The sequence below is a fragment of the Hydra vulgaris genome, chromosome 06 (assembly GCF_038396675.1).
Source record: "Hydra vulgaris chromosome 06, alternate assembly HydraT2T_AEP".
Classification (NCBI taxonomy): Eukaryota; Metazoa; Cnidaria; class Hydrozoa; order Anthoathecata; family Hydridae; genus Hydra; species Hydra vulgaris.
The window spans coordinates 15,521,735-15,535,000 of NC_088925.1; the positions used below are offsets into that span (position 1 = coordinate 15,521,735).

At 26.3% G+C, this 13,266-nt stretch overlaps 1 protein-coding gene across 1 annotated transcript in view; it reads right to left on the reverse strand.

Moving 5' to 3' along the window:
• Positions 1-2,553: 2,553 nt before the first annotated feature.
• LOC100211328 (AP-2 complex subunit sigma) overlaps positions 2,554-13,266 on the reverse strand; it is a 17,651-nt gene continuing 6,938 nt past the window's right edge. The window contains exons 4-6 of the mRNA XM_065799334.1: positions 11,024-11,137; positions 9,848-9,907; positions 2,554-3,351 (exon numbers count right to left, since the gene is read on the reverse strand). Coding sequence (XP_065655406.1) covers positions 3,250-3,351; positions 9,848-9,907; positions 11,024-11,137 — 276 coding nt within the window. The 3' untranslated portion in view covers positions 2,554-3,249. The remainder of the gene's footprint in view (positions 3,352-9,847; positions 9,908-11,023; positions 11,138-13,266) is intronic.

Consider the following 13,266-nt stretch of genomic DNA (forward strand, 5'->3'; position numbering starts at 1 on the left):
GCCTCTTGACGACCACCTCTCATCACTGTGAAATAACAAAATATTATTAGATTCATCCAACTCACTGCAAAATGTTAAACACGGGCGGCTATTTAAAACACCTTTTACAAAATTGACGGTATTTACAACATTTTTTAGTATTTCTAAAAATTGGTGTAGCAAATTCTTTTTTGCTAACACTTTTCGATGAATCGCATCAATGAGTGCTGATGACAATCGATGATGCATTCATTACCAGAGGTTGAAATCCAGACCTAAACCTATAAAAAAGCATTGCCGGAGTCCTCTGTGTTCCAACACCACAAACATTTTCATGAAGAATGTCACAGTTTTGAAAAAAAGAACCAACTGTATCAAACACATCGTGTGCAGTAGTTGTAGTTTCTAATAGTTTGCAAAAAAAAGACTTATCCTTGAACTCGCCTTCATTAATATACCTCACATAAACTAGTGAGCCATACCTGTTGATTCAACAAGTTAGATGCAAAATATTTTAAGGGGAGCAAATTTCAATTGCTGGATTACCGGCTCAAGAATATCAGCTGTCATCAATTCTTCTTCTGACGGTGTTATTAGAAAAGCAAATTGTATTTAGTTTGTTGCCATACTGAGCAGCCGTGGGGCAGTGGTAGCGCACTTGCCTCGAAAACAAAGGATCCGTGGCTCAAACCCCACCTCTGTGCAAGTTTTGCGATATTGGTTAGGAAGGAGGGGTGAACTTCTAATTAAATGCTCATATTCGGTGCTCAGTGATAAGGCCGTAAGGACTTTTTTTTTTTTGGGGGGGGGGGCACCTAAATAAAATTAAAAAAAATAAAATGTGCACATCGAATTTCATGATGTCATACTTATTACAGTTAGTAAAAAAAGTATCGTCAGCTTGGAATACAAGTATAGTATCGAAAAATTAATAAAGTTGTTTTCAAAATAGTAATTATCTAACTTTTTTAAATTTAACATTATCTTAAAGAAAAAAATTATTTTTGTATAACGTTATTCCGGGCTGATGATATGCTAAAAATGTTTCCCTACCAAGATATAACACTTTAAAAAGTGTATAAAACACAGAACAAGAGTTTACAGATCGGCACAAAAAAACTAAAAAAATGGTACTATCGTTACAAATTTGATTTATGTCGATAATAGATTTTATTTAGAGAGCTGTTATTGATATGAATTTCAATTTAAAGTAATTATCTATTGAATATATTTATGAAATATCGTAAAGTTGTTTAATTTGTTTGATTTTTTATAATGACAAAAGTTTTAAATCTCTCAGAAATCAAAACCTTTATTCGTTTTTTTTTAGCTCTATGAGATATGTTTGCCTCGGAAGCCTTTCTATTTACTATTTAAGTATAACGTCGGCATTGCTTTGAGAGACCCCCTCCCCCTCCCTCGAAAAAGGTGATTAAAATTATAAAATATATCTACCAATCCATGGAACAAACAACTTTATTTAAGAGGTTTTATGCATAGATATAATAATATTTTTACAAAACTATTAATTAAAAAAAATAAAATTCTAGAATTTTTTAATTTAATATCGCTCACTACACTCAAACCTCTTTTTATGCGGTCCTTTTTTATGCGATTTTTTTGGTGCTATCTCATACAATTTAATTTTTGAACGCGCAATAATTTCAATCTCGAAGATTAAAATGTGTAATATGTATGTACATACGTCATTATATAGTTATTGTTATGAACATACAACCACAAATTGCGTTACATTGTCAAACTACGAAGGATAATTGTTATACATTTTGATTAGTTTTGTATGTATAAAATAAATACGCATGTAAATAAAATATTTAAAAATGCTCGTATGTGTTTTTTCTAAATCAAATTTTTTTAATGCGTATTTAACCGCATAAAAAAAATGTTTTATAATATTGTTTCGAAAACTATTTTTTATAGGTACTCCTGAAGTTTAGTGTGATTTTTTTTTATGCGGTCCTTATCTACCGCACAAAAAGAGGTTTGAGTGTATTAATGTCACAGTACCAAATGTTCCTGAATGAATTAACAGTTCGCAAATGAGATGGAATTTTAATCAGAATTAAATTAATTATTCTATTCCAATGTCGCGAAACCAAAATAAATGTCGCAAAATCTAATTAAAGTCTATTCCAATGATATGTCGGATTAGACTCTAATTTGATTTTCCCAAGACACAACAATTTCCCACCAAACAACGCAGTTGACGTTTTGAAGGCAGCTCCACAAAAACAGACATTATAAGCATTATCATAAAATATGAAATTTTTTTTTGCCCCAGAACAAATCTATATCTAAAGAATATTAAGTTAATAAAAAGTTGCAAAAAATTGTAAAAATATTCGCGGCTAATTTGACAGTTTAACCGCGGCAAATTTGACAGTTTAACTGGAAGCGGGGTCCTTATTATCTAATAACTGACAGTCATAGATGTCATTTGTTAAATAAATTTTTGAACAGGCTTAAATATTTAAGAAAAACAGCTTTAGTAATAATCTAGATACAAAAAACGCGCAAAAAAATTATTCCCAAGCATAAAAAACATAAACAACGAAAAAAACAAAACATCATTTCAAATCATTTACAAACTTTTACGATTCGTAGCATCAAGTTAATTGAGTTCTTTTAACAATATTTACAAATTTTTAACAGCGATGCAGTTCGCATTGTATTGCATTGCAGCATACATTCACAGCCAATAAGGTATGAAAAAATATATAATGAAGTAAGCTTGAATAACATGTGTTAATAAAATAAAAAATTAAAAAAAAAAAAAAAATTAAAATTATTGCTTTGCAAGAAAGATTGGAATATCATTCGTTCAATGCTGTTTTTTTATTATACCTTGAACTTTTAATTTTAACCACTAATAACAAAGAAAAAAATTGTTGCAACCAATTAGCTTATTTTATAAAATATTTTTTACTTTTTTAATAAACGATAATTTACTTAATGGCGTTAACAAATTTTCAAAAAAAAAAAGAATTAAATGGGGTTAGGTTGAAAACGCAAACTTTCTAAAACGGTTGAAAACCTTTATAGGGTTGAAAATGTAAACTTTCAAAAACGGTTGAAAACCTTTATAGGGTTGAAAACGTAAATTAAAAAATACAAGCAATACAAAAATCTATAACATAAATTAAAAAATATAAAATTTGTTTCACCGAATTTTTTTTTTGTAAATGAATGTAAGTGAAGGAATCGATAAATTGGATTCCTAAATCGCGTAAAAAGTTGATTACCATTAGGTTATTCTAGTGTTCCTATCATATAAAGCTGTTTTAACACTTTTGCTTGACTTGTCTCTCGTATTTCACCAGCCAAAAACATTTCGTCGACGACTGAGTAAACCTATACATTGATAAAATAATTTTTAGCTTTTAATATTTTTTATTATAATAATCCTAAATAATGATAAATATATAAACTGTGATAAAATTTTTTTTAATATTTCATTTATGCTTAAACTAACGTTTGTATCCTAATTAAAGAAGACTTTTTTATCCTGATCGAATGAGATTCTTATATCCTGATCGAATGAGATTCTTATATCCTGATCGAATGAGATTCTTCTATTCTAACCAAAGATTCTTCTATTCTAACCAAAGATTCTTCTTTACTGATTAAAGAGGATTCTTCTATTTTGATCAAAGAAGATTCTTCTCTATCTTTGCTTAAAGAACACCTTTATTTTATGTCCTTCTGATCCAAATGTTTCTCTTAAATAATAAATACTTACCAACACTAATTTTACTAACCCAGTTTTCACTCAAATCGATCTTGTAGCTATTGGTAACAGACGGTACAAATTATTAAGTTTGATTTTATTCACCATGACAACTTTTCAAATTTCTACTAAATTAGTACTTATTTAAAGACTAATTTTCACGTATATACTAAATTTTTAAAATTTACCAATAAAATAATAATTACTTTATCCAGTTGCTTTTTTAAATCAATTTTCTTATATTTAACAACTTGAATTTAAAAAAAATGCTTTTAAAATATAGTTTTAAAATATGGTTTTAAAATAGAATGATTAAAAAAAATAAATAAATATTTTATGCTTGAAAAAAAAATCTCAATATCAGAAGGTAAATTTTGTGGCTTATCATAGGATTTCAAGACCAAAGGCCTAAAAAAGATAAAAGGCCTAAAAAATAAAAAAGATTTTCTTTGTTTTAATTTATTTCTGTATTCCATATAAATTCAGCTTATTGCTTGCTAAAAAATATTTAAAGCCAATTTAAAAAAACCATTGAAATGCAATTGTGATGTAATCACTACCATTAATCGAAATGAATTTGAGCCCCATTTTACACAAATCTAAGTTTTGCATAATTTATTAAAATTACTTAAACATATGCAAAAAAAAATTGTTGCTGTTTAAAAAAATATGATTTACTAACTTACACGATGAACGTTGTATGCGTGTCACCATTGAACATTGTATATGTGTTACCATTGAACATTGCATGTGTGTCACACATTGAACAAGGTATATGTGTGTCACACAGTGAACAAGGTATATGTGTGCCACAGGTGGAACATTGTATGTGTGGCATCAATGAACATTATGTATGTGTGTCATATTATATATGTGTGTCACAAAAACAACCTTATTACATTTTGTTTTATCTACAAAGAATTATTTTTTTAAAGTATTCAAGTAATTTAACTTAGGCTGTTTCACTTCAAACAGGATTTTGACTACACACAGGATTCATCTTCAGTACAATTTGAAAATAATATCTACTCAGAAAACTTTGATTCTGTTAACATATGTTATAAAAATACTTCTCTTCACTCTAATTTTTCATTTTATTCACAAACTTCTATATATATATATATATATATATATATATATATATATATATATATATATATATATATATATATATATATATATATATATATATATATATATATATATATATATACATACATATAAGAAACAAATTAACTCGAATTTATCTGGTCGCAAAAATTTTTGCAGAAAAAACAACCAACTTACTGCAGCAAAAAGTAGCAAAGTTCTTTCATAAGATTCTCACAACTATTACGTTTTAAATATTATTTGTATAATACAGATGTTAATCCAGGTAAAACAAATACAAGATAAAAATACTTATCTTAAGTATACTTAAAAAAAAAATCAGTAAATGAGGTAAATAAAAGTTCATTACTCTTTATTTAACCTCAAAAGTGTATACAAATAAACAAACTTAAAAGACAAGCATTTCTCGGTGATACTCTTGGTCTGAAAACTACAAACATTAACTTTAAAATTAGCTTTGCCCCACCAGACAGACAAATAATCAAAAGTAATATTTGTCAGACCAGGTTATTTTGCATCAACATCATTTTAAAACATGAAGAAACCTTTTATCATAAAAATTTTTACCCAGGAATGTAAAAATTAGCGATCATAATTGCTGCAAATAATATACTTTCAAGATTGCTAAATGGCTTTGACCCATAGTAATTTGTAATTTGCGGTCACTTAATTCTTAAACTTATATATATATATATATATATATATATATATATATATATATATATATATATATATATATATATATATATATATATATATATATATATATAAATTTCATTTTATTTATTTAAATAAAATGAAAGAAAACCAGTCATTAACAAATGAAACGTTTGGGTTCAAAACGAATAACATGCCACCCTTGTGCAAAGAATTAGAAAATTTTGAAAACGATTTACTCAACTTAATAAACCTTATAAAGTTTAAAAAAGTACACAGCGAATTTCAGAATAAATTAAAAAGAGACATTAAATATAAAAAGCAACCTGAACGTTTTATTATTTGCAGACAAAACAAATAATATTTATCAAATTTCCATTCAGGAACACACTAAACTTTATAACGAAAACATCACAAAAGCGTACAAAAAAGCCCCACAGAAACTCGAAAACTCAATTAACCTTGAAGCTAAAAATATAGCAAAGCACACTCAACTTAAGCAAGCGAATAAAAATAATCGCAAAGTCTGAAGCTTTTATTACACTAAAAGACCACAAAGACTCATTCCAAAACAATAAACCCTGCCATCTATTGAACCCTGCCAAAAGTGAACTTGGTCATATAAGCAAAAAATACCTTGATACTATAAATAAAAAAATAAGAACTGTATTAAGCTTAAACCAATGGAAAAATACCACTGATGCAATCAAATGGTTTGAAAATATACCAGATAAACAACATTGCGTTTTTATTCAATTTGACATTGTCAATTTTTACCCCACTATTACATCAGAAATACTAAGTAATGCAATACTGTTTGCAAAAAAACACACAAGTATTAGCGAAGAGAACATCAGAGTCATTAAACATTGCAGAAAGTCCTTGCTAATTTTTAAAAACGAAACATGGAAGAAAAACTTAGCACACGACTGCGTTGATGTCACAATGGGTTGTTTTGACGGTGCAGAAGTTTGTGAACTGGTGGGCCTATATATATTAGACTCACTATCTAAAATAATAAATAAAGAAGACGTTGGACTATATCGTGACAATGGTCTGATGGTACTTCGTAAAAAAACTGGATCACAAATTGATAGAATACGAAAAAACATAATTAGAGTAATAAAAATGATCGGTTTTAAAATAGAGATCCAAACAAACCTACCCGCAGTCAACTTCTTAGATGTTTCCCCCCCCCCCCCCCCCCCCGCGCAAATAATAAAGCAAATCCCCATCTCTATCAACAACAGATTATCACAAAATTCCTCAAATGATAAAACATTTAATTTATCTATACCTGAATACGAAAATGATTTAAGAAGAAACGGCTTCACTAATTTTAATTTAAAGTATAACCCCCAAAAAAGAGAAAAAAAGACAAGAAAAAGAAATATAATATGGTTTAACCCCCGTACAGTAAAAGCGTTTCTACCAATGTCGGTCATATCTTCCTAAACTTAATCGACAAACACTTTTCAACATCCCACCCCCTAAGTAAACTATTCAATCAAAACACCATCAAATTGAGTTATAGCTGCACCAAAAATATTGAAAGTATAATAAAAAGCCACAACAAGAAAATTAGTTCAGAAAAACCAAAAAAATACCCACCCTGCAATTGCATAAAGAAAGAAAACTGCCCTATAATAGGAAAATGTAGAGCCTCTAATGTTATTTATAAATGTATAGTATCCCCCCCCCCTAACACCCCAGAAAAAGTATATATTGGCCTAGCAGAAGGTGAATGGAAGAAAAGATGGGCTAACCACAAACACTCATTCACAAATAAAAAGATGAAAAATTCAACCACCCTTTTAAAGTATATATGGCAGATAAAAGAAAACTTAAAAATAACACCAAAATTAACTTGGTCAATAATTAAACAAGTCCTGCCTACAGCAACTTAACAAAAAAATGCTTGCTTTGCCTTCATGAAAAACGTTGCATAATATCATACAAAGGTACGAAAAAATAATTAAATAAAAAAATAGAAATTATATCTAAGTGCTGTCACAAAAACAAGTTCTTGCTTGACAACCACGAGCCTAAAGATTAAAAAACCAAACCACGCTTGCAAATAGTTATAGTTTTATAATTGTTTTTGAACGCCACGATGTTTATTGAGTATATTTTTTAACGAAAAAAAAAAATGTATTTTTTACCTGATGATTGCGAAACGCATGAAACTTTTAGTAGTAAAAATCATGTAGTTATTTTTATTTAATCTCGTCAAAAAATCAATTTTATATATATATATATATATATATATATATATATATATATATATATATATATATATATATATATATATATATATATATATATATATATATATATATATATATATCCCCAAGACTCTTAACCATCAGATGGGTCCCTACAATTATTAAAAAGTTAGTTCTTCAAAAGTATATCATGTTGGGTCTCAAAAGAAGCAGAATTTTTTTTAAATTTTTAAATAAATAATTATTTTATTAAAAAACATATCTAAAAAATATTATAATTAAAAAAATCTTGTTAAATTCTCTATTTTTTGTTTTCAGTTATAAAAACTTCATTTTCTGTTCACTAAAATCTAAAATAATAATTTTTTTATAAAATGATGACTATTTTTAAAGTTTTTATATATTTTCGCTTCTTTTGAGACCTAACAAGACATACTTTTGAAAAACTTTTTTTTTATTAATATCAGGGACCCATTTGATGGTTAAGGGTCTTGGGGGACCCCTAAAAATATTTTTTATTCAAAAAAATTTTAAAACCAGTGTTTTTTTTATTATATAGAACACATTAAGGGGTGTCTGCATATATTTTTCAAAAATGTTGTTTTTTGGGACACCCTAATATATATATATATATATATATATATATATATATATATATATATATATATATATATATATACATATACATATACATATACATATACATATATATATATATATATATATATATATATATATATATATATATATATATATATATATATATATATATATATATATATATATATATATATATATATAAACACACACACACACACACACACATATATACATTTTAAACACCTTCACTTCGAACAAGGCTGCAAGCAATCATTATTAGAGTTGAAAGTTACTTGAAGAAAAAAGGCATTTAACAGACAACTTATAGTTTATGATACTTTAACCATTTTTTAAATTGGTTAAAGAACTTGACTTAAAGTACAAATAGTACTTTGAGTCAAGTTCTTTAATCTCAGTACACTATCTAATATTCCAAGCAGCATCTATATATTTTAGCTGTAATATATACATACAGTGACTAGAGAAAATACTCAACTATAAAAAACTAGTTTGAAAATATTTATTCTAAATTTTTTTTTTGACCAGAAATTTAGTCTAACTTTTTTATATTTTTATTTTTTATTCTAATTCACCTCCTCAAGGCTGAGAAGGCCACTACATTCGAGGAGGCTATTACAATTGTGGTTACAACCTTCTCTCAACTCTATAACTCTGAAACACGAACCTTGTCTAACAAGGCCACTGTGTGGAGAAACAAGTTGAACTTTAAAAGAATACACTGAGGATTAAGAAGTTGATTTGATTTTACACATGATTTTTTAATGGTGACAATAAATTTAGATTTTATTTAAATTTAATAAATTTAGGAAAATATATTTCATTAACTATACTAAAACACTGTAAACTTATAAATTTTTTTTCTTTGTCTTTCAAAGTATTGGAAATTTGGAAAGATATAGAGCCCACTTTGTTGCTCTGCATTGAACAGATTTGGGCAATATCAATTTAAATATAAAGCCCTAAACATAATTTGATAGCCATAATTTACAAAATGTTTATGAATATCTTTTTTATCATGCCAAGAATTTGAAGAGATTTAGAAACAATTAATTGAAAAAAATCCATTTGAGGATATAGTTTTGATAAACTTATCTTTAGTTATAATTCAAAGTGTTTTTTTATACAGTTTGTAATTTAATATTCTTTATATAATCTAGTACTCAACTTATTATAGAGCCTCATTATAAGAGTGCCTACCCTCATAATAAGGGTAGGCACTCTTGTTAAACCCTTATTCCAACATTGAGTACCTTTCACATCTGATAACTCCAATTTATAGAGGTTAGGTAAACTGGGATATATAGGGATAGGCGCTGTAGAGTATATATAAACTGGCTTTAATAGAGATAGGGAAAGTGGGTGAACATATATTGACTGAGGTTTTAGGTTTGGGCAGGTTGTCTTCCAAATCAAAAGATAATTTGTAAAACTGAAGGGCATTATCAGATAGGAGTTTAACAACAGAGCCTACCTATAATAAGTGGTAAAAAAATAAAATAATTCTTACCTTGTAAAAATTAAAAACCAAGTCTAGTTCACAAACATTATGAAAAAACTCATTCAAAACCTGAAAAAAATAAATATATATAAATATTTAAGCGTGCTGTTTAAGTCAACAGTTTGAGTATAAAAAAGCGGAATAAGACGACGAATAACTAAAGGCAACAAATTGCGTCAACTTTAATTTTAAATGTTTGGCTTTTATAAATTTCTTTACAAAACATGCCGTAGAGTAGCATCGTTTAATATAGTTAATATGTTTATAAAATAGTTAAGAAATTATTAAACTAATAAATAATTCTCAGAAACTAAAGAACTAAAGTTTTAAAACATATATCTATCAAGTTAGAAAATATAGCGGTTAAGACGACTCTTACTTTAATGCATTTTTAGCGGTTTGTAATGTGTATATTTTAATTTTTTTTTCTTAAACAAAACAATATTTATTTTATCTTAAAAGATTTAAATATCATGTATTACTTTATTTATATAAACGTTTAATAACATAAAAACATTTTCTATACTTAACATTGTTATAATTTATGCGGAAGTCGTTTTAACTTAGGTTTTTAATGATTTAAGGTTTGATGCTTTAAAGCATCAAACTTTAAATCATTAAAAACCTAAAAAAAATTAAAGTCGACAATTTCATTCAAAATTAAAAAAACAAGTTACGCTTGAATGATTTTATAATATAGACTTGTAAAAATCTACTGTATGATATAATTTATTCAAATCATACAAATAAATTAAAAAAACATATATAGTAAATGTTTAAATTGCTTGTAAAAGTGTTGACTTTTACAAGCAATTTAAACACTTATGACTTTATCTGGTATCTAGCAGTATATATATATATATATATATATATATATATATATATATATATATATATATATATATATATATATATATATATATATATATATGTATGTGTATATATATATATATATACACTTGTATGTATATATATATATATATATATATATATATATATATATATATATATATATATATATATGAGTATATATATATACACACTTATATGTATAAATATAAATATATATATATATATATATATATATATATATATATATATTATAAACACACAAATTTATATAAAAAAAGTAGAAAAAATGTTTTATAAGTTAAATTAATAATGAAAAAGGATAAAAAATTTAACCTCAACAAAATTATGAATGGCTTCTAAATAAACAAGATTGTTATCACCAACATCTACGCAGAAGCAAAAATACAACCCTGCATATCTTCTGTAGACAATTTTAAAGCTGCGGAACTAGTAACAATTTTATAGAAACTAAAAAATCTGATAAAAGTTATTAAAATAAGTAAAATAAAATATAAAAAACTTTTATTATAAATACTATAGAAATATGAATATATATATATATATATATATATATATATATATATATATATATATATATATATATATATAAAACTTTTATTATAAATACTATAGAAATATGAATATATATATATATATATATATATATATATGTATATATATATATATATATATATATATATATATATATATATATATATATATATATATATATATATATATATATATATATATATATATATATATATATATATATATAAGGATGTCCCAAATAACAACATTTTTGAAAAATCTATGCTGTCACCCCCTTAATGTGTTCTATATAATAAAATAACAGTGTATTTAAAATTTTTTTGAATAAAAAATATTTTTAGGAGTCCCCAAAGACCCTTGAACATTTAATGGGTACCTATTATTATTCAGAAAAGAGTTTTTCAAAAGCATGTCTTGTTGGGTCTCAAAAGAAGCAAAATTATATAAAAACTTCAAAAATAATCATTATTTCATAAAAAAATTATTATTTTAGATTTAAAAGAACAGAAAATAATGTTTTTTTTAACTAAAAATGAAAAATAAGGAATTTAACAAGATTTTTTGATTATAATTTTTTTAAGCAATGTTTTTTTTTTTCTATAAGAATACATTTAAAATTTTTATATAATTTCGCTTCTTTTGAGGCCCAGCATGATATACTTTTAAAGAACTATTTTTTTTTATAATTATAGGGATCTGTCTGATGTTCAAGAGTCTTGGGGGACCCCTAAAATTATTTTTTATTTAAAAAACTTTTAAATCTAGTGTTATTTTATCATATAGAACACATTAAGGAGGTAGCAGCATAGATTTTTCTAAAATGTTTTTATTTGGGACACACTAATATATATATATATATATATATATATATATATATATATATATATATATATATATATATATATATATATATATATATATATATATATATATATATATATGTATATATATATATATATAGTTCTATAGATTGTTGCATTTGGGAAGTACGGAAGGAAGAAAATGATTTTTACGCCAACACATACGCCACTTTTAATTACTTTTGACTTTCGTCCGACATTTGCGTGTTGTCAGAAAGTTAAAACCATTAAACTAATTACTAATTAATGGTTTTTTTAAAAAAATGCAAAAACGCAAACTTAATTGACCAGAATGTTTTTAAAAACATTCTGAATGTTTTTAACAATACAAGTTTTTATTTTTATTTTTTTAAATAAAATGGTATTTAGACGAATCAGATCGCTCTCCAGAATTTTTGAAGATAGGGATAACAGATGCCACTTTCCAGTAGGCTGGAAAACAAGACTCTGATAAACACATGTTGAATAGTTTTGAGAGTATAGACGACAGCTCTGGGGAACACTTCTGCAAGACTATAACAGGTATGCTGTGCGGGCCACAAACTGTAAAAGAGTCTTGGCAGGAAATCACTTTAGATACAGAAGCTGGAGTGTTACGAATGTCAAGCAATGGATCAACCTGTTTGTTGGCAATATCAGGTAGAACACCGCTAGTGGAATCAAGAGATGATATTGATGAAAAGTGGCAAACAATTCAGCTTTGTCTTTAGGTGAGGTGACAAAGTCTGAACCATACAAGAGAGGTGGAATTAAAGATTTGCCCTTATTATTAATACTATTAAAGATTCTCCAGAAGTCATGAGAGCCTAATTTTTGAGATGAGATACAAGATTTCATGACCTGAGAATAGTGGGCTTTAGTGTTAGACAAAACCTTTTTACGATGGTTTCTAGTAGTAATAAACAGACGCCTGCTTTCCGGAGAATTGTTTTGCTGATAGATATGGAAGTAATGGTTTTGATTGGCAATCGCAGCAGCACAATGTGAGGAAAACCATGGAGGAGAGTGAAGCTTGACCTGGAATTATTGAGAGGGAACAAAAGATTCCACGCCAGCCTGAATCCACAAAGTTATGTAAGAAGCACATTTGTCGACAGGAAGACGAAAGATGTCTACCCAAGGGTCATTACAAAGAAAATCACAAGAAGAATCCTATTTAGCTAA